The 23,991-nt window shown below is 38.9% G+C and overlaps 1 protein-coding gene across 3 annotated transcripts in view; it reads right to left on the reverse strand.

The window, feature by feature from the left end:
* Positions 1 to 23,991, reverse strand: part of LOC139748187 (receptor expression-enhancing protein 5-like) — a 36,241-nt gene that overhangs the window by 11,770 nt on the left and 480 nt on the right. Inside the window, exons 1-2 of one of the 3 annotated variants that reach the window (XM_071660985.1) lie at positions 23,567 to 23,937; positions 405 to 505 (exon numbers count right to left, since the gene is read on the reverse strand). In XM_071660985.1, coding sequence (XP_071517086.1) covers positions 405 to 505; positions 23,567 to 23,693 — 228 coding nt within the window. In that variant the 5' untranslated portion in view covers positions 23,694 to 23,937. Of the gene's footprint in view, positions 1 to 404; positions 506 to 1,290; positions 1,500 to 23,566; positions 23,938 to 23,991 lie in introns of those variants that run through there. The other 2 variants (XM_071660984.1, XM_071660983.1) reach the window with 2 other exon arrangements.

A 23,991-nucleotide genomic window follows, 5' to 3' on the forward strand; every position in this document is an offset into this window, starting at 1 on the left:
CTCAAGATATGCAACTACTCCACCAACCTTATCATACTTTATCCTAGGAAAAGGATTGCATCACCTGTTCTCATTCATCAAAATGAAATCGATAGTGCACACATTCACCATAATTTGGCAAGCATACAAATAAGTTGACTTTAAAATCATTAGTTAAACAAGACAGCAAGCCAAAGTGATCTGGTTATGGAGAAAACAGGGGTGAGCATATACAGTACAGAAAGCAACTTAGTGAAGGGAAATAAATGAAGGAAATGAACACAGAAATAAAGATGCCACGGCATTGGCAGTGAGTATACTAAAGGCAAGAAGGTAGTCAAGAATGCTCTAAAAATGTGTACTGATATATGGGATAAGATTCAAATTCTGAAACTTACCATTACTAGCACAACTCTTACACTAACCTTGATACTGCAATAAGAAGGATAGACAAATCCAATGGCATTGCATATTAGCTCAGCACCAGCACCAATCACCAGATAAAGGCTGATGAGTATGATACCACCTGTAAGGAAAGTAATTTTAGTTCGGTTTATTCAAATATAACCTTCTCATAATAATTTCACTAAAGCCAGATTAAGCCTTGACTTAAGTATGCCAAACTTAAAAATGGTTCCCCCTTTATATGTTAGCACTCTGTTGATTTTAATTAGACGTGGGGTCAGGAAGGCAAGGCTCCAGAATGTTTTGAAAGTATGGTTTGAAAAACTACTGGATGAAGCAAGACGATTTACATAAAACAGATAAAATCACTCATGGTGTCACATCTATGTACCAAAACCTGAGTTCCCTATCATGTCACAAGAAATTAAAGAGGGCTGGCCAGAAAAAAAAATGTTCCTCAGGAGCTCTATTGTCGAACTTCAGGTTTTTTTAAATAAAGCCCTTGTACATGACTTAGGCTTAGTGGCCAGCTATGAAGATAGTTAATAATTGTCATTTTACTTGGGGGTAGTGTCCAGTGTCTTTGGTAAAAGTGCATGTTGGGGAAGTGTTGAATGCTCTGCCGATATCCATTGCTACTAGCACTAAGCAAGATGGGGTGTCTGGCTAGTTGAAGCCATCTAGGATGTGTTGTGTATGGTGAGTGTGGTGATACTGGAGTGATTTGGCCTAAAGGAATGTTGTGTGGGTGAGAGTTGGATATTCAGTTGACCCTTTTGTGGGTCAGTTTCTCAGGGAATCTGGAAGCTAATAATAGCTGAGATAATATGGAAATATAGGAAGTAAATCCATCAATATTTCATGTATCAATACAGTGTGCATAAAAAAATAAAATGTAATTCTCACCATATTTAAAGTACGGCTTGTTTTTCTCGTCTTTGAACACAGATAATCTAGGGTCACTTAAAACATCATTTATAATCCAATCAATCACTTCAGAAATCTTTGTATCATCTTTCACGTTTTGCAACTTGGTGTCTGACATTCTGATGTAACTAATAAATATCAAGTAACCGGATATTTGTGGTACCTACACACACAATTAAGTAGTGAGTGACTGGGAGATTACAGGTGGTGGCTCATAACATACAAGATAAACTGATAGTTCCAGATAAGCTTTACAGAGACATCAACATATTTGATACAATAATACAGACTAAACAAAGCTATGAGTTTAACACTTAGTCACGACTAATAATAGCATTTTGTTAACAAATATTACCATGTGCGAAAGCCACAAACAGGAATATTAAAAAGAGCTGATGCAAACCTGAAGACTGGTTGCAATCTCTACACGAGTTTTGTTGGCTAACTGTCCATAACAATGTGCATTAAGATTTCAATTTTCATATGATTCATTAGATACTAGATATAAAGTGCAATAATTTTCTAGCACCTATGTATTCTAATTAAGTTCAGGTAACTAGGAAAGAGGCCGGAAAGTACAGGCTTTTCCTCTACTCTTTTTTTCTAATACACAACTTCCTCTCATCATTCCATAACTTTACTTAATAATGAAGAGACTTTTACCTCTTACCTACTTCCCCTCAACTCCATAAGTGACTCTCTCATCAACCTTGAGCCCAATTCACTTTTACACCAATGAGTCCACTTTACAATCTTCAACTCACTTTCCCTTACCTTCTCACTCAAATAATCATTCTTCTGGCCCTAAACACAATCCCTCACTTAACCTTTTCATTGTACATTATAAACCAAAAAAAGTAATATACTTTCTTCTATATTCATGTGGGATGATGTTTACTGGATGGGAGCAGGCCCAAACTAGCAACATGGATCCTTGCAATTTATGCAAGTATATGATGGTGTGATTTTATTCTACATACACCTAATTACATTGCAGTTTTTTATTTAACAAGACACAAGTTATGACATCCTAAAAGTATCATTTACACATGTTCTATGTTTTATAATCTATATGCACTGTTTATTTAACATAAAATTACATGAATAAATGAAAATTTTTCTTATTTTCATCTAAACTATAAACAATAAAACAAGGGAATTTATTTTACTGTTAATAAATGACTGCAACAGGTCACACATATCTGAATTCCAACCATGATGAGTTACACTTTATCAGATGATTCATAGTTGACTATGATACTTGATATTTTTTCTATGCTATTAAGTCAATTGTGTTTGTTTCCTGGGTGCACAGTGTGAGCTTTTATTTGTGCTTAAGATTGGTGGTTGGTTATAAAGTGGTCCGAGTGGGATGGGTCTGGTGCCGTTGCAAAGAACTGCGTGCCAAGCACAATGAGATACAAGAGGCATCTTTGTTTCACTGTCCAGGTACTGAATGTTAATAGTCGATAGGCAATAAGAGATTGTTCTGGGTGATCTGTTTTGTATGGTTTGCAGTGCTGTTACACAAGATTTTGAGAGGCAGGTTAAGCATAATTTAGGTCAGAGTGAATGAAATGACTGTAACGGACACTGAGGGATTCTTTTTCTTGTGCCAAGCTATCTATCTATATATCTGATGCCTATTCCACTCTGAAATTCCCTCAAGGGGGTGGCCATGACAATAGTCTCTCCATAACTAGTGAACTCCAGTGCCACTTCTTAGCCTTTACTGCCTCACCCTTAACAAGCCACTGGCAGAAGGCAAGTCTAGCACAGTGTTTGCTTAGGCTTCTACCTAATGTTCCAACTGACTACTTCTACCTAGTGCTCCTGCTTAAAATTTCTGCCAACTACTTTTACCTAATGTTTCTATCTTACGCTCAAACCTACTACTTCTGTCTATTGCTCCAAATGATTTCCCAAAAGACAAGTGCTCACCACACGAAAATCTAGAGTTAGTGTTAGAAAGAATGAGCTGTACGAGTTAAGTGTTGTCGAGTGTTGTGTGTGATAAGGAGATATTGTACAGCTGTGGACAGAATGCCAGTAGTCCATGTGTGGGTGAGGGAGAAAGAAAAGGCAGCTACCTGGGTAAGAAGAGTGCAACTTGACAACTACTGACGAGCTGCCTCACTATGCAGTTGTCACTAACCCTCCCAATACCCAGGCAGGGAGTACTGGAAAAATGCCTCCCTGGTCACTGCCTGGCCACCTCCTAAAACCTACCAGTATTGGTAATTGTTCTAAGAACAGTTACATATGTTAAAGGCCTTTGTGTTCATGTTATGGGATTGGGGACTAAAAGTTATGTGTGTGTATCATCAGTAATACCCTGAATAGCTAGAGTTTTGAGTGAGTGGATGATCATTTAGACTTATCAATTCGTATCTATTTCAGGTTAAGAGGATTATGGTTGATTTTTGTCAGGATGCAGACTTTCTGTTTTGGGAAAACCGACATCCTAATTCCATTATGTACTGGAGATTGTTGTTGCTGCTTTGTAATGTCAGGGTCTTCTGATGTGATTTAGAAACAATTTGCACCCAAGTCATGTGCAAGGGGGGTTACCACCTCTACAACCTCATAGCCAGAGAGAAATAGGACAATATAAGCAAAGTCCAAGCCCCAAATATTAATTTTAGGCAATGACTAAGCACCAAGACAGCCTCTTTTTTTTGCACTGGAATACTAAATGCTTCTGCTGTATCTTTAACCAACCCCAAGACGAACTCACTTCAACAATCATTAAATAAACCTTTTTAGTCGATTGCTGGGATCTATCATGATACTGTGTACCTGATGATTAAGGCTTATCACCTGGACTCTGACCAGCATCCCCTCTTACCTCACTCTGGGGTTTGGGGATTGAGTGCATAGTAACTGCCTCTTACCACAGCTACTCTAATCTCACAGTCACTCAACTCATAACTGTTTACTTAAATCATGGAATATTGTATTTCACAGAAAAAGTAAAGCTTTAATACAAGTTGTTTAAAACAAATAAAATCCTCAAGCCTGATACAATTAACATATTCTAACAAGAAAAAATAATCATATGTACTTGAAAAAAAAAGAAGCAAAAGTAGCTAATAATAACATCTACTACTTAATAGAAATCTGCTACTTTCTGCAACCAAAGATGGGTGGCCTCATTTTGATTATCTTCAAAATGTCTGCCACTTCATTACTGGAGAAATGTAAGATCAAGAAAAAATCTTAATGTACATGCATAGGAAATACAGACCTTTGATTTGGTCATTATGTATACAAGAATGAGCAAAAGCATGTATACTTTACATAATGTTGAGGAAAACAAGAGTTTCAAAGTTGAAAGTATAACAGAGTAAAGCTACAAGATCATTAATGACCATAAGCTTCTGAAGGAATTTAAATCCACTGAATCTGTCTAGGAAAACTATATCATAAAGTTAACTAGCATTTGGTATGCCACAACATATCATCATGACTTCTTATCAGAGTTCATGTAAGCTATCACCCAGATTAGACCATCAGGGGCCAAGGTTAGCCTACTCAATTCAAAGTATACTCAGTTGTCTTAACTGCGAGTTACAAATTATATAAATATAATTATATAAATCCCTATACGAGGTACTTCTATGTCTAACTTCATAAATAAACAAATCTATTAATCTTGTATCTAGTCACAACCTAGAGCAGTTACATATCAAAATAAGTGAGTAATATTTTGGTGTTATTTTTTCAATTCGCTGACACCTATCACAATTACAGACTTTATCAGGCACTCACATTTAGCTATTTGGAGGTCATACAACCTAGTAAATAGGTTAACAAAAAATGGCTGTGTCAGTGCAAAGGCTTTGATCAATATCATGAAATGAAATTACATAGTAAACAGTACATAGTATTAGCTTTATAGGTGGTCAAATTAGATCATATCACATTAGCTCAAGTTTGGTTCTATGTAAGGATGCACAGCTATTCCCCACACAACGACAGTTTATGTACCAGTTTCACCATAACTTTATCCATAAATCTGAGATCAAATTCTCTTAAATTCATTGAAATAAAATGCTTGCTTAGTGCCATTGTACAAAGGCAAAGGGAATAAAAAAGAGTGCTCAAATTACAGAGGTAAACGTTTGTTGAGTATTCCTGGGAAATTATATGGGAGGGTATTGATTGAGAGGGTGAAGGCATGTACAGAGCATCAGACTGGGGAAGAGCAGTGTGGTTATTGAAGTGGTAGAGGATGTATGGATCAGGCATTTGAAGAATGTATGAGAAATACTTAGAAAAGTAAATGGATTTGTATGTAGCATTTATGGATCTGGAGATGGCATATGATACAGTTGATAGAGATGCTCTGCGGAAGGTATCAAGAATATATGGTGTGGGAGGCAAGTTGTTAGAAGCAGTGAAAAGTTTTTATTGAGGATGTAAGGCATGTGTACGAGTAGGAAAAGAGGAAAGTGATTGGTTCTCAGTGAATGTTGGTTTGCAGCATGGGTGCATGATGACTCCATGGTTGTTTAATTTGTTTATGGATGGGGTTGTTAGGGAGGTGAATGCAAGAGTTTTGGAAAGAGGGGCGAGTATGCAGTCTTCTGTGGATGAGAGAGCTTGGGAAGCAAGTCACTTGTTTGCTGATGATACAGCGCTGGTGGTTGATTCAGGTGAGAAACTGCAGAAGCTTGCGACTGAGTTTGGTAGTAAAGTGTGTGAAAGAAGAAAGCTGAGAGTAAATGTGAATAAAAACAAGGTCATTAGGTACAGTAGGGTTGAGGGACAAGTCAATTGGGAGGTAAGTTTGAATGGAGATAAGCTGGAGGAAGTGAAGTGTTTTGATATCTGGGAGTGGATTTGGCAGCGGATGGAACCATGGAAGCGGAAGTGAATCATAGGGTGAGGGAGGGGGCAAAAGTCCTGGGAGCGTTGAAAAATGTGTATGTTTGAAGGAATAGTGGTTCCAACAATGTTATCTGGTTGCAAGTCATGGGCTATAGATAGAGTTGTGCGGAGGAGGGTGGATGTCCTGGAAATGAGATATTTGAGGACAATATGTGGTGTGAGGTGGTTTGATTGTGTAAGTAATGAAAGGGTAAGAGAGATCTTTGGTAATAAAAAGTGTGGTTGAGAGAGCCGAAGAGGGTGTTTTGAAATGGTTTGGGCACATGGAGAGAATGAGTAAGGAAAGATTGACAGAGGATATATGTATCAGAGGTGGAGGGAACGAGGAGAAGCGAGAGACCAAATTGGAGGTGGAAAGATGGAGTGAAAACGATTCTGACTGATCGGGGCCTGAACATGCAGGAGGGTGAAAGGCGTGCAAGGAATAGAGTGAATTGGAACGATGTGGCATATCGGGGTCAACGTGCTGTCAATTGATTTGGCATGTGAAGCGTCTGGGATAAACCATGGAAAGTTTTGTGGGGCCTGGATGTGGAAAGGGAGCTGTGGTTTCAGTGCATTATACAAGACAGCTAGAGACTGAGTGTGAATGAATGTGGCCTTTGTTGTCTTTTCCTGGCGCTACCTCGCACGCATGCGGGGGAGGGAGGTGTCATTTCATGTGTTGCAGGATGGCGTCAGAAATGGATGAAGGTAGCATGTATGAATATGTACATGTGTATATATATGTATATGTCTGTGTATGTATGTGTATGTATATGTTAAAATGTATAGGTATGTATATGTGCGTGTGTGGGCATTTATGTATATACATATGTATGTGGGTGGGTTGGGCCATTCTTTAGTCTGTTTCCTTACGCTACCTCGCTAACTGGGAGACAGCGACAACGTATAATAAAAAATAGTATACTGAATCTCTTATGAAACCAATTTTTTCTTCCTGCCACTAAGTTGACTTTCTGTTACAACTAGAAAACTCCTTTCCAATGTAATCATACTGAGTTTGCTACAATAACTGTTTTATGGTAGCAAAGAAACATTTAAAAAAAATACACAACACTCATAAGAGTTCATATCACTCACCTGGCCATAAAATGGGCTATATGCCAGATCAGCAGGAAATGAAACCATGCATGATCAAGGGCCATTCACATATTTCTGAAAAGCTTCAGATCAACTAACCCAAAGGTTTCTGCGATTAAAATGTGAAAAATTTGTAGACAACTGACAACACATTGCGCAGATGATGAAAAATGAGAACAATTCATCAGGTGAGCTTATAAAATTCAATCCCAAGTACCCATCAGCTCTTTCCTACAACTGAGCAACCCAAATTTGATTTGTGTAATAAACACCCAAAGTGTAAAATTATCCACATTACTGTCTCACCTGCCTCATTGGAAGTTTGAATACTGTCCTGTAAATTGTGCATGGACATCCATGTGCAGCAGTTAGCATTCCTGATTGTGACACATTCATAGGCCACTCAGGGTCAAGCACATAGATTCTAATTCTAAAACTGCATGGGGACCCCACAGTTTGATTTGTGTAATAAACAGGCTTAGTGTAACATTATCCACACAATTGCCTCACCTGCATCATTGGAAGTTTGAATAATGTCCAGTAAACTGGGCATGGACATCCATGAGTAGCAGTTAGCATTCCTGATCGTTACACATCATTCAGGGTCAAGCACATAAGTTTTAATCCTGACAGTGGCAGTTGATAGAGTCAACCTAGCTCTTTATTCACCCTTAGGGGTTGGTTAATAAAATGGGTGAGAGAGTTGAAAGTATATGTGTATAAGAGCAACGTTATTAGGTTCAGCATGGTTGAGAGGCAAGTTAGTTGGGATGTGAGTTTGAATAAAGAAAAATTGGAGGATGTGAAGTGTATCTGACAACTGGGAGTGGACTTAGCTATCCAGTTTATACAAAGCTTCACAAATATTCATGTTACAATTCTTTGCGAATGTGAATAGGACTGTTCCATGATATTTCTCTTGATAATGAAAATACAGATTATAACTGAATTAGCACTACTCCAATAAATATAATGGTAGCACTACTCTAATCAAATGCCATAATTTTTAACATGATTGAATAAAGCCTTTAAAACATCCTTTTCTTAAACTATATCCATGTTGCTTAAGTCTAACAGAGAGATCCTTGCAAGTCTGCCCAATACAAAACATATTTCAGCTGCTACAAGGTCTTCTGCAAAAACTCACAGGATATTCTGGTGAGCTTTTGATTAAGATATTCTTAATAGTATTGTTACTGCTGAAGGCTACATTCACATTAAGGGATTTAACTAAGTTGCAAACTAAAGTAAAATTATCACTAAATGGAAGATCTAAAAGATTCTAGGTATCACGGGGAGGTTTGGGGTTAACTCCATCAAATGATTACTTTCCCTACTTAAGAGAATTATCAGTGAAAGATATAGGATACTTTAACTTGGATTCTACCGAAAATATCTTAAACTTTTCATCAATAAATTTTGGACTGCGTACATGTAATGCCCTATGGCACACTTGACTGGAATAATGATTGTTTGCTTCCATTATGAGCTGAGTAATATTGAATATAAGAACACACACTGGTAGGTTTCCTGAAGATGCTTAACTTAATGTTTCCAAATGTATGGATCGTAATCTAAAAATGTTAATATATAATAAATTTTATAAAAGGCAGTAAATCTAATGGAGAAAGATGTTTTGCAAGTGACTATAAAGTCAACATAATGACAAAATAATATAAAAATAATGAAATAAAATGAAAATGCAAAATTATCTGAGCATAGTTGAAAAATAAGAAGATACAATTCATAGATATGCAAAAAAGACAATCTATATACGGGCAAAAGAGAACAATACGGAATCTAACGAGAAAAACTTGAATTTATAAGTCATAGAACAATCAGAGGGATGCTAATGACACCAGACAAAGGCCCAGCAGGGAAAGTAATAGAAATGGAACCAAAAGTCAAAGACCTGGGTACCTGATACAAAGCTTCAATCAAATGAGCATAAAGAAAACAAGAGTACTGTTGAGTCAAATTGTGAATGGCATGATGTTAAGGCACACAACTATATGAGATAAAAAGCTAATGATGGTGATGTTCAATGTGGACACAAGAAGCAAAACTGAATACAAATCTTCTAATTAATGACTTAAAATGTTTCACATGAAACAGTTCATAATAATGGAATGAGCTCAAATGAAAATGCATAAGGTCTCATACTTGCAAAAGGTCTGAAAAACAAATAAAATTATTTTCCTTTAATGATAAAATATGTCAGTATGATTTGAAGTGTTTCTGTTCGAGCTATCTACCTGTATCTCTGATGCCTGTTCCCACGTGGAACTCCCTCAAGGGGGTGGCTGTGGCAACAGTCTCTCCATAATTAGTGAATTTAAGTGCCGCTTCTTAGAATTCAGTGCCTTACCCTTAACAGGCCACTCCAGCACAGTGTTTGCACAGGATCCTACCTAATGTTCCTACTGACTTCTACTCAATGTTCCTACCAATTACTTCTACCATATCTTTCTACCTAATGTTCCTCCCTGAATGTTCCTATCTACCAACTATCTATTGCTCCTAACATTCAGCCAAAAGGCTGGGCTAGTGCATAGTGCTTATCACAGGAAACTCTATAGAGTTATGAAGAATGAGCCATGAGTTAAGGGTTGCCAAGTGTTAAGCACAAGACATACTGTCACAGTAAAAAAAAAAAAAAGTGTTAGTTTCAAATATAAGATTCTGCCTATGGAAGCATGATATTGTGCAGGGTGGAGATGGAGTGAGGATGATGATGAAGGAAGAGTGGGGATTCAGTGAGGGTCTTACATCAACATTCTCCTAAATTTTCACAGTAATCATTCAATGGAAACCAAGAACAGGGTACTGCAACCATTCATTCATTGACAAGAAATAATGAGTGATGATGATGACATTGTCATATTGTAACATAAGAGCAAAATTTTGAAGATGCTGTAAAATGGAATGACACTGGATTGTGGAAAGCTGTTGTATGGAGACAAAAAACTAACAATAGCCATGATAATAAAATTAAAGGTAAATATAACAACAGGAATATCTAATTTACAATAATGACAATATTCTCAGAACTGTTTCTCAGTACTGTTTCTTTAATGGCGGTAAATCCTGCTCTCACTGTGAATTCTGCCCGTGTATAATTCTAATGGTGACTAATGCAGCCTGGGTAATACTGAGCAAGTAAGTACTTTTGCCTGTATAATATTGTTGCAGGCTAATTCTATCAAAAGAAAAACCAGGCTAATTCTATCAAAGAAAAACTATTCAAGTGAATAAATGTCCTAATGATTTGACTGACATTCTCTCCATTAGGCTTGGTTAAAGGTTATTACAAGAACTACGAACTGTCAAGGTAAAAATGAGCTAATGATTGATTTGGCTTAACACATTGTTAATTAGTGGTAACTAATTTTTCTTGTGCAATCTGAAGTGTTTTAGTATACTAAATTAAGAAAACTTCATACAGACAATAAAACACATTACAACTCCAATAAACAGAAATAAGGCCTTTAATCTCGTATGCAACACCAAAAAAACCCGAGACTAACTAAATAACATCTACACTAATTTCATATTTTTTTTTACTGCAGCACATAAATAATAGCTCCCTAATTACTCTCAGTGGCCTTCCCATTACACCTTTCCCAGAACGTTAATTATTCACATACAGAACTCATGGTCATCCAAGGAGCTACCAAGACAGGGTAACTTGGTGTAAACTCACTTCATTTACATAGAATATGGTCCTTAAGGTAACATAATTTCAGTCACCTTAAGGTATTAAGTGAATATTTAAGCAATTATATCAACTGATGCTACAGATTAACACAGAAATCAATACGGAATGCAAATCTATACAATTCAAATCAATCATGGATCATGTACAAATATTCTTCGTATTCATTTACATTCTAAATTTCTCTAATTATCAACATCAGAAATATCATAAGAGCAATGCAACAACCCTAAAATAGGGTCACAGAGAACTGCTGCATCATTTAAATTCCTAAAAAACTTCCTATTAGTGGACTATATGTTATATTTTGGGGCAACATACTGAGATACCAAACAAAAGCCATTAACACCTTGAATAACAGTAAAAAACTGAGTAAACGAGTCATTAAATATCACCCCAAATTTCAAAAGCAATAAGTTATTCTAAATGTATGTATGCATAAGTGAAACAAGTCCATGAAAATACAGACATGCTGCTGAACATGAAGCTATGATGGAACTAAAAGGAAATGATGGGTGACGATACAGAAATGAATGGAACATACAGTGTCTGTAATGTGAAAAATAAAGAAGGTAAAGGGTCGATTACCTAACATACGCACACCTCTCTCTTACTCTTTTGTTACTTACTCGATCAAGATACCTCACGTCACATATTGACCTCAAGCATTTAATTTCCAATACATCCACCTAACTTTGCACATTCTCATCTGCAGCCCATGCTTTGCACACACACACAACTTTGTGGGACCTCTATGCCTACAAACATGCCCATTTCTGCCATCCCAGATAATGAGCTCTTTTTCCATATATTCCTCAGTGCTCCTAGAACTTATGCTGCTTTCATTGTTCTATTTGCTGTTAAGTCCACTCTCAGGCATCAAAAACATTTTGCTTTCTCCAAATTTTTTCCATTCAAACTCATAGCCCAACTAACATGTCCCTCAACCCTGTTAAACCTAATTATTGATATTTACTCATAAATTCCTCCTTTCACAAACACACACACCCACCCAAAACTCAAATCCCAACTTCTACAGTTTCTTACTCAAATCTGTCACCAATTGTGTGCTATCAGCAAACAAGAACCAACTTACTTCACAGGCCCACCTCACCCCTACAGACTTCATTTGACTCCCTTACTAACCTATCATTATACAAATTAAACAGCCATAGTGAATCACACACTTGATGTTGATCCAACTTAACCTGGAAACACTCACTCTCCTCACTTCTTATTGGTACACACATCTTACATATCTATATTTATTTATAATACTTTGTCGCTGTCTCCCGCATTAGCAAAGTAGTGCAAGGAAACAGACGAAAGAATGGCCCAACCCACCCACACACACATGTATATACATAAACATCCAAACAAGCACATACAAATACCTAAACACTTCAATGTATACATATACATACATAAACAGACATATACATATATACACATGCACATAATTCATACTTGCTGCCTTTATTCATTCCCGTCACCACCCCACCACACATGAAATGACAACCCCCTCCCCCCACATGCAAGCAAGGTAATGCTAGGAAAAGACAACAAAGGCCACATTGGTTCATACTCAATTGGACAATCGTATGTTTACCAAATGGCATCCTAGCTTCTTCTCTTCATGACTGTTATATTTCTCGTGTCTCCCCTGATGTGATTATTACACGAAAGTGAACTTGGGAACTTATCATGTTTCATTTTCCCCGTGGACTCTTAGGAATATATATATATATATATATATATATATATATATATATATATATATATATATATATATATATATATATATATATATATTTTTTTTTCATACTATTCGCCATTTCCCGCATTAGCGAGGTAGCGTTAAGAACAGAGGACTGGACCTTTGAGGGAATATCCTCACCTGGCCCCCTTCTCTGTCCCTTCTTTTGGAAAATTAAAAAAAACCGAGAGGGGAGGATTTCCAGCCCCCCGCTCCCTTACCTTTTAGTTGCCTTCTACAACACGCGGGGAATACGTGGGAAGTATTCTTTCTCCCCTATCCCCTATCCATGGTTGTTTAATTTGTTTATGGATGGGGTTGTTAGGGAGGTAAATGCAAGAGTTTTGGAAAGAGGGGCAAGTATGAAGTCTGTTGGGGATGAGAGAGCTTGGGAAGTGAGTCGGTTGTTGTTCGCTGATGATACAGCGCTGGTGGCTGATTCATGTGAGAAACTGCAGAAGCTGGTGACTGAGTTTGGTAAAGTGTGTGGAAGAAGAAAGTTGAGTAAATGTGAATAAGAGCAAGGTTATTAGGTACAGTAGGGTTGAGGGTCAAGTCAATTGGGAGGTGAGTTTGAATGGAGAAAAACTGGAGGAAGTGAAGTGTTTTAGATATCTGGGAGTGGATCTGGCAGCGGATGGAACCATGGAAGCGGAAGTGGATCATAGGGTGGGGGAGGGGGCGAAAATTCTGGGGGCCTTGAAGAATGTGTGGAAGTCGAGAACATTATCTCGGAAAAGATTGACCAAGAGGATATATGTGTCGGAGGTGGAGGGAACGAGGAGAAGAGGGAGACCAAATTGGAGGTGGAAAGATGGAGTGAAAAAGATTTTGTGTGATCGGGGCCTGAACATGCAGGAGGGTGAAAGGAGGGCAAGGAATAGAGTGAAATGGAGCGATGTGGTATACCGGGGTTGACGTGCTGTCAGTGGATTGAATCAAGGCATGTGAAGCGTCTAGGGTAAACCATGGAAAGCTGTGTAGGTATGTATATTTGCATGTGTGGACGTATGTATATACATGTGTATGGGGGGGGGGGTTAGGCCATTTCTTTCGTCTGTTTCCTTGCGCTACCTCGCAGACGCGGGAGACAGCGACAAAGTATAATAAAAAAAAAAAAAAAAAAAATATATCCCTACTACATGTAGTAGTGGTGATGTGAGAAGGAGATGGAGTGAGTATTTTGAAGGTTTGTTGAATGTGTCTGATGACAGAGTGGCAGATATAGGGTGTTTGGGTCGTGGTGGTGTGCAAAGTGAGAGGGTTAGGGAAAATGATTTGGTAAACAGAGAAGAGGTAGTAAAAGCTTTGCGGAAGATGAAAGCCGGCAAGGCAGCAGGTTTGGATGGTATTGCAGTGGAATTTATTAAAAAAGGGGGTGACTGCATTGTTGACTGGTTGGTAAGGTTATTTAATGTATGTATGACTCATGGTGAGGTGCCTGAGGATTGGCGGAATGCGTGCATAGTGCCATTGTACAAAGGCAAAGGGGATAAGAGTGAGTGCTCAAATTACAGAGGTATAAGTTTGTTGAGTATTCCTGGTAAATTATATGGGAGGGTATTGATTGAGAGGGTGAAGGCATGTACAGAGCATCAGATTGGGGAAGAGCAGTGTGGTTTCAGAAGTGGTAGAGGATGTGTGGATCAGGTGTTTGCTTTGAAGAATGTATGTGAGAAATACTTAGAAAAGCAAATGGATTTGTATGTAGCATTTATGGATCTGGAGAAGGCATATGATAGAGTTGATAGAGATGCTCTGTGGAAGGTATTAAGAATATATGGTGTGGGAGGCAAGTTGTTAGAAGCAGTGAAAAGTTTTTATCGAGGATGTAAGGCATGTGTACGTGTAGGAAGAGAGGAAAGTGATTGGTTCTCAGTGAATGTAGGTTTGCGGCAGGGGTGTGTGATGTCTCCATGGTTGTTTAATTTGTTTATGGATGGGGTTGTTAGGGAGGTAAATGCAAGAGTCTTGGAAAGAGGGGCAAGTATGAAGTCTGTTGGGGATGAGAGAGCTTGGGAAGTGAGTCAGTTGTTGTTCGCTGATGATACAGCGCTGGTGGCGGATTCATGTGAGAAACTGCAGAAGCTGGTGACGGAGTTTGGTAAAGTGTGTGGAAGAAGAAAGTTAAGAGTAAATGTGAATAAGAGCAAGGTTATTAGGTACAGTAGGGTGGAGGGTCAAGTCAATTGGGAGGTGAGTTTGAATGGAGAAAAACTGGAGGAAGTGAAGTGTTTTAGATATCTGGGAGTGGATCTGTCAGCGGATGGAACCATGGAAGCGGAAGTGGATCATAGGGTGGGGGAGGGGGCGAAAATTTTGGGAGCCTTGAAAAATGTGTGGAAGTCGAGAACATTATCCCGGAAAGCAAAAATGGGTATGTTTGAAGGAATAGTAGTTCCAACAATGTTGTATGGTTGCGAGGCGTGGGCTATGGATAGAGTTGTGCGCAGGAGGATGGATGTGCTGGAAATGAGATGTTTGAGGATAATGTGTGGTGTGAGGTGGTTTGATCGAGTAAGTAACGTAAGGGTAAGAGAGATGTGTGGAAATAAAAAGAGCGTGGTTGAGAGAGCAGAAGAGGGTGTTTTGAAATGGTTTGGGCACATGGAGAGAATGAGTGAGGAAAGATTGACCAAGAGGATATATGTGTCGGAGGTGGAGGGAACGAGGAGAAGAGGGAGACCAAATTGGAGGTGGAAAGATGGAGTGAAAAGGATTTTGTGTGATCGGGGCCTGAACATGCAGGAGGGTGAAAGGAGGGCAAGGAATAGAGGGAATTGGAGCGATGTGGTATACAGGGGTTGACGTGCTGTCAGTGGACTGAATCAAGGCATGTGAAGCGTCCGGGGTAAACCAAGGAAAGCTGTGTAGGTATGTATATTTGCGTGTGTGGACGTGTGTATGTACATGTGTATGGGGGGGGGGGGTTGGGCCATTTCTTTCGTCTGTTTCCTTGCGCTACCTCGCAAAAGCGGGAGACAGCGACAAAGTATAAAAAAAAAAAAAAAAAAAATATATATATATATATATATATATATATATATATCTTTCTTTCAAACTATTCGCCATTTCCCGCATTAGTGAGGTAGCGTTAAGAACAGAGGACTGGGCCTTTGAGGGAATACCCTCACCTGGCCCAATTCTCTGTTCCTTCTTTTGGAAAATTAAAAAAAAACGAGAGGGGAGGATTTCCAGCCCCCCGCTCCCTCCCCTTTTAGTCGCCTTCTATGACACGCAGGGAATACGTGGGAAGTAGTCTTTCTCCCCTATCCCCAGGGAATATATATATATATATTTTTTTTTGCTTTGTCGCTGTCTCCCGCATTTGCAAGGTATATATATATATATATATATATATATATATATATATATATATATATATATATTTTTTCATACTATTCACCATTTCCCGCGATAGCGAGGTAGCGTTAAGAACAGAGGACTGGGCCTTTGAGGGAATATCCTCACCTGGCTCCCTTCTCTGTTCCTTCTTTTGGAAAATTAAAAAAAAAAACGAGAGGGAAGGATTTCCAGCCCCCCGCTCCCTTCCCTTTTAGTTGCCTTCTACGACACGCAGGGAATACGTGGGAAGTATTCTTTCTCCCCTATCCCCAGGGATATATATATATATTCTTTCTTTCAAACCGCGGGCAGGTGTGGGTGTGTAGTGTCTGCATGTGTGTGCGTGTGTTGATATCTATATGTATGTATATGTGTGTATGTGGGCATTTATGTACATATAATGTACATATAATAATAAAATATATGTGTATGTATGTGTGTGTGTGTGTGGAAAGTACTCTTTTTCCCCTATCCCTGAGGCCTGGGGATAGGGGAGAAAGAATACTTCCCACATATTACCTGTGTGTTGAAGAAGGTGACCGAAAGGGGTGGAAGTGGGAGCTGGAAATCCCCTCCACTCTTTACTTTTCCAAAAGAAGAAACAAAGAAGGGGGCCAAGTGACGATTTTTCCTCTGAGGCTCAGTCCTCTGTTCCTGATGCTACCTTGCTAATGCAGGAAATACCGAATATGTATAAAGAAAAAAAAAAAAAAAATATATATATATATATATATATATATATTTTTTCTTTTCTTTCAAACTATTCGCCATTTCCCGCATTAGCGAGGTAGCGTTAAGAACAGAGGACTGGGCCTTTGAGGGAATACCCTCGCCTGGCCCAATTCTCTATTCCTTCTTTTGAAAAAAAAAAACGAGAGGGGAGGATTTCCAGCCCCCCGCTCCCTCCCCTTTTAGTCGCCTTCTACGACACGCAGGGAATACGTGGGAAGTATTCTTAATCCCCTATCCCCAGGGATAATATATATATATATATATATATATATATATATATATATATATATATATATATATATATATATTTATCCCTGGGGATACGGGAGAAAGAATACTTCCCACGTATTCCCTGCATGACGCAGAAGGCGACTAAAAGGGGAGGGAGTGGGTGGCTGGAAATCCTCCCCTCTCGTTTTTTTTTAATTTTCCAAACGAAGGAACAGAGAAGGGGGCCAGGTGAGGATACTCCCTCTAAGGCCCAGTCCTCTGTTCTTAACGCTTCCTCGCAAACACGGGAAATGGCGAATAGTATGAAAAAAAAATATATATATATATATAAGTTTGAATGGAGAAAAACTGGAGGAAGTAAAGTGTTTTAGATATCTGGGAGTGGATCTGGCAGCCGATGGAACCATGGAAGCGGAAGTGGATCATAGGGTGGGGGAGGGGGCGAAAATCCTGGGAGCCTTGAAGAATGTGTGGAAGTCGAGAACATTATCTCGGAAAGCAAAAATGGGTAAGTTTGAAGGAATAGTGGCTCCAGCAATGTTGTATGGTTGCGAGGCGTGGGCTATGGATAGAGTTGTGCGCAGGAGGATGGATGTGCTGGAAATGAGATGTTTGAGGACAATGTGTGGTGTGAGGTGGTTGGATCGAGTAAGTAACGTAAGGGTAAGAGAGATGTGTGGAAATAATAAGAGCGTGGTTGAGAGAGCAGAAGAGGGTGTTTTGAAATGGTTTGGGCACATGGAGAGAATGAGTGAGGAAAGATTGACCAAGAGGATATATGTGTCGGAGGTGGAGGGAACGAGAAGTGGGAGACCAAATTGGAGGTGGAAAGATGGAGTGAAAAAGATTTTGTGTGATTGGGGCCTGAACATGCAGGAGGGTGAAAGGAGGGCAAGGAATAGAGTGAATTGGATCGATGTGGTGTACCGGGGTTGACGTGCTGTCACTGGATTGAATCAGGGCATGTGAAGCGTCTGGGGTAAACCATGGAAAGCTGTGTAGGTGTGTATATTTGTGTGTGTGGACGTATGTATATACATGTGTATGGTGGTGGGTTGGGCCATTTCTTTCGTCTGTTTCCTTGCGCTACCTCGCAAACGCAGGAGACAGCAGCAAAAAAAAAAAAAAAAAAAAAAAAAAAAAAAAAAATATATATATATATGTAATGTCCAAGACAACCACAGCCTCTAGCACTTATACGAAGTTACTAGAAAAGGCAAAGTATTTGAAAAAGTTAAGCTTGGCACCATGTCTGTTCCTGGTACTCTGAGTCTCCCCACACTGGACAAAAATACACACAGGGAACTGCCGACCAAAGCCAACATTCCTCTCATACTTTTGAGAGCTCAGGTGTAAGTGTCTGTACCCCTTCCTGAAAGAGCCTGTCTAGCTTCTCCCAGTACAATCCACTCCTGTCCATCCCAGCAGGAGATAATCCTGCCCCTTCAAGGATAAGCCAGTCTTGTACAAACTACTAGGAGCCTAATCCTTACCCATGCAGGATGAGCAAATCCTAACCAAGTAAAGCACTTGATTCTGCCCCTCCATGGATGAGCTAGTCCTGCCATTCCCACAAAGACCTAGTCCTGTTCCTATCAGGATGAGTCTGTCCTGCCACTCCTAGGATGAGCTCGTTCAGCTCCTCCCAGGAAGAACCACCAGTGTTACCCTGGTTTACTGAAATACAGTACCTAAATTCTGGGTCAGCTGGTTTTAATAAAACACATCTGAACGTGAAAACTGGAGGCATATGTTCCTTGTTGTACCCCCTCACTAATCCTCCGGAATGATTTATGGTAAAAAATCAGTGGCACTTGGCATCACAACTGAGTGTGGTCTATATAGCTACTATAAAAATGAAATGAAAGGTATATATCAGCTGCTAGGGGAAGTTGGATGAACAAAATCATACAAAATCCAAAGGTAATAACCATGCCAAGCTAAATCAAGACTTACCAATCTTTATGAAAATTTTCATATTAGCTTTGCATCAAAAATACTTGGAAAATGGCTGTTATGTTTTTGGTGCTTTATATGCTTCATTAAGTTTACAGAAATACCTGCAAAGCATAACATTACACATGGTGATGATGCCCACCAGAAAAAAAACTATGTGTATTACTCTGAGAGAGAGAGAGAGAGAGAGAGAGAGAGAGAGAGAGAGAGAGAGAGAGAGAGAGAGAGAGAGAGAGAAGACTTGGAGAAAGTAACATCAAACTTTAAGGAAAAAAAAGAAAATGTTCTGAAAGGTGGATAACTGAGAAAAGCAAAGAGAAATGGGAGTAACGGTGAATGGGAAAGTTGTAACAGGCTAAGAAGAGGTGAAGAGATGGAATGAGTACTTTGAAGATTTCTTGAATGTGTTTGATGACAAGGTGGAAACCACGAGGTGTTTGAATCAAGAAGGTGAGCAAAGAGAGTCATGGCAAGAGGTGTGGTGAAAAGACATGAGATTGTGAAAGCCTACATAAGTTGAAGTATGGCAAGTCTGCTACAGTGGATGGATTGCTGTTGAATTTCACAAGAAGGTTAACTCTGTTGATGATTGGTTATCAAAAATCATAATATATGGTTGGTTCAAGGTGAGCTGCCTGAGAATTGGCACTGTATAAAGGCAAGGGGTACAAAAGTGAAAGTTAAAATTAGAGGTATGAGTTTACTAAGCGTACCTAGTAAGTTAAGTAAGAGAATGGTGATTTTGAGGGTTGTGGCAGGAACAGAGCCTCAGACTGGGGGGGACATGGCATCAGAAATGGAAGAGGTTGGGTGGATCAGGTGTTTACTTTGAAGGCACATGAGAAATACTTTGAGATATAGAATAATTTGTATGTGGTATTTCAAAATCGCAAGAAAACATATACAGAGCTGCCAACCTTGTCAAAAAGAAAAAAAATGAATGGCAAAAATAACGAATTTTGAAAAAAAAGAATTTTGCAAACAAAATGTACAACCATGCGCAATACAGGCTGCAATTTCAATAAAAACATGAAGGAAATCGTGAAATTCAGTGCTCAAGCTGTTATCTCTAAATGCAGATTGTAGACAATCCACAACTGTTCACTTTAAAACCAACAAAGTATCTAGTCTGACTGCCATACGCTCCTCCATGTACAATGCAAAAATCCAAAGCACAAACTTGACATCATGCAGTAAATTCATCCTTTCTCGATCATGCATTGCAGGACCACTTCCTGGTGTATTCAGACCAAAAAGTTTGCTTCTCCCTGCTTGATTTTGTACCTGAAATCAATACCATGATGAAGTGGCTTCACCCCTCTACAGCTCACTGTTAAATCAATGATGCATAGCACAATATGCAATACGAACAACGGCAAGCCAAACCATCAAAACATGGACAAGTTTTTCCACATGGGAGATGGATGCAACATTCTGACCTCTTCAAACTCTTCCATTCTGAACTGGTCATTGGCCAATTGATTTTCCTCATTATTTCACTTTTTAAATGTTTTACATAGACATAATTTTGCATTTGTGATAATATGAACATTTTCACTGGTTTGTTAGATTAGCCACATTATATTTTGCAGGAAAGGTTTATACTTCATTCTATCCCTGTTAATTAATAGTTGAGGCCTAAATAAACTGATGTGATGATGCAACTTACATGCTGAAAATTTTATTTTTCAATCAAAATTTTTGTCATTACTCTTCATCGATCATTGCTAGAAAATCTTATACTACATTTTACCTTTTTAAAGAACAGCAATAGATGGAAGGGGACATGCAATTTCTTATCCACTCCTATACATTATAATTTTGAGCAACTTTTTGAAGTCTCAGGAGAGCCTGGCCTAAGAGTAGGACTAGCCTGGTTACACAACCTGAAGATATGGTCAGACGGTAAGACTGACTGTACAACAATATGTGTGGTCATTTCTGTGAAATGGTCAGAAATTATTTTGTACACTGCATTAGTACCTGCGTGCATCATGAGAACATACACCTGTGGACTTCCCATACGTAATATTACATACACATGTGCATTACATGAAAATGTAATGGTTGGCAGCTCTACATATCACAAGGATGAGAGAAATACTCCATGAAGGTGTCACAAATATATGGTGAAAAGAAAGCTGTGGGCCTGCACCAGGGGTGTGATGTAATCAAGGTTGTTTGATATCTTTTAGTACGAGGTGGTGATGGAAGTGAATACAAAGGTTTTGGAAAGAGGCAGATCCGCAGTCTTTTTGAACTGATGTCTCCTCTCCTGATGATATGGTACTGGAGGAGATTCAAGAGAGAAACTGTAGAAGCTGGAGTCTTGAGTATGGAAGTGTGTGTCAAAGGGAGGTGAGAAAAAATGTGAAACATAGCAAAGTGAAAGGAAACTGGTTAGTTGGAGTGTTTCGGTGGAGAGAACATGAAGGAAGTGGTATGTTTCAGATACCTGGGAGTAGCTATGGTAGCATATGGAACTATGGAAACTGAAGTGCACCACAGGATGAATAAGGAAGCTAAGGTACTGGGTGAAGTAAAAAGTGCATGGTAAGAGAACTCATTACCTGCGAGGGTAAAGATGTGTACCTTTCACAGTAAAGTAATCCCAGCGGTTTTGTATGAATGTGAGGCATGGGTTTCAGATAAGGTAAGGTTGACGTATTCGAAAAGATACATTACAGGACAATATGTGATGTGAAGAGAGTCAATCGAGTAAGAAATGATATCAGCATGGCAATATGAGCATAGGTGAGAATGATAAAGATCACTGAGATGGTTTAGACATGAGGAGAGGAAGAAAGTGTATGTTTCAGAAGAGAAGAGGAAGACCAAATTGGAGATGGAATGAAGTGAATTAGATTTTGAATACTTGGGAGTCTGAACATGCAAGAGGGTGCTAAGATATGCACATGAATATGTAAACTGAACCAATATGGTATACAAGGAACAGGCTGTCAATGGACAATGGTCTACGCAAAATGGCATACAAAGGACAAGATGCTGTTAATGGACAATGGTCTGACTGGAAACCATGAGAGGTCTGTGGGGCCATGGTTTCAGTCCATTAAACATGACAAAAAGCATGTGAGCAATTTAGACCTTTTCTTTGTTCCAAGTGCTACCTTGCTAATTCAATAAACAGCAAACCAGTGTGAAAAAAAAAAATATAAATGTAGGCGAGCCACTTTTAACTAAAGTTACAAAAAATACAAAAACCTCACCTGTACCTGAAACGACATATGAAACATACAATCATTATATTCATATTCTACTGAGGATCGTGCAGTGTTGTCTGTCTGTAAACAACTCGTGGCACATTTATGGTATATTTTCATTAGCATGTTTTTCATAGGTTGTTGATTCTTTATTCTTTGCATTTATATTAATTATGCTTACCTTCATTATCCCCACATTTTCCTTGGTATAATACAAATGCCTCAATTACATAGTCATTAAAACAATGCTCCAATTATGCCCTCCAGATATTTCTATATCACAATGAACTGTGTGAAGCACTAAAAACTTACATAACCTTTTCCCTATGCCATTTTCAAGAAATTCGTATCTTTGCCCGTTATATTTTGTTGTCTATTTATATCTCATGCATTTTCCCTCGTGGAACTCCCTCAAGGGGGTGGCCAAGGCAACAGAGTTTCTGTAAGTAGTGAACTTCATTTCATAATAACTAACACTCTTCCTCTATTGAGAAGTGTCAATAAATCCATACTATAGCATGATGAAAGTAAATAATTACACTATAAAAATACTTATCAGAAATTTTCAGGATAAGACACTTCAAATAGATGTGACCACACCCAGTGTGAAAATAATAACAATTGTTACATAACACAAATCTAATAAAAATCTATACAGGAACTTTAACCTTTCACAGAATGATAGGTTTAATTCTGATCTCTGATAACGTTCGACGTAATGTCTCCTCAAACCCCTACATTTTCCATTATCATCAAAGCCCTGCCCACTCGTGTTACAAGAAAACAGGTATTCCAGATCAAAGCAAATGTCAAAACATCCAATTCCAGATCAAAGCAAATGTCAAAACATCCAAAGTGTGAGCAATCATTCTATATCAATATCCGCAGGTACACAAATGCATGTCAATGAAATACATCAACAATTTTTAAACCCCATTAAGGAATCTGACCTACGTTTCGACTATAACAACAGCTTGCTGAATTCATATATGTATAAAGACCCAACTATGGATACGAACTGATGAAAAGGAGTGTGATGACGAATATATCAGGCAGTGAATAATATATATGCAGTTTAGGTCTGATCCGAAGCTTATTATCATGACAAATTACGCATTGAAAATGGTGCAGTCCTGCCAGTCTACAAGGACCTCGATTTTTCTCTCACTATACAATGACAAGACACTTTCAAGAGAAGACAATCACTTCTAATGGATACCTAGACTAAAATTCAACGTAGGCTATCCCGGGCATAATGGGACTTTATTCAATTACGAGCAAAGTTAATGGAGGTTAGAAGCCAAGCAAAAAGGAGGTACTGACCTAAAGCGATGTACTCTCGCTTCACCTGGGTCTTCTCCTCTATCCGAGCCAAAATATCCGTGATTTTGTTCTTCTCGTGAAGGATCTTGACGGCCTGCTCCCTGTAGTACTCTAGGTTGGCGGCCATCTCGCCGGGCTGCTGCAGGACACACCTCACTACACCGGACGACGTCTGGGAAAGACCACTTCGCCTGGCGAAATCTTCCACACTGACACAGAAAACGGGTCCCAAGGGAGGGGGGAATAAAAAAAAAAATTGTCGCGGCGCCAAATTTGACCCCTTTGTCCTGAGCCCAGATGACTGTGCTATTACATATACCTTCTTTGTCTGGGCCCCCCGAGATTAGTATGGACCGCTAGATACACCTCTAATGGCGCAGTTCAACGTCTTCCTTTCTTCGTAATGATCACCGATTAACACGATG

This window comes from Panulirus ornatus, chromosome 73 (assembly GCF_036320965.1).
Source record: "Panulirus ornatus isolate Po-2019 chromosome 73, ASM3632096v1, whole genome shotgun sequence".
Taxonomy (NCBI): Eukaryota; Metazoa; Arthropoda; class Malacostraca; order Decapoda; family Palinuridae; genus Panulirus; species Panulirus ornatus.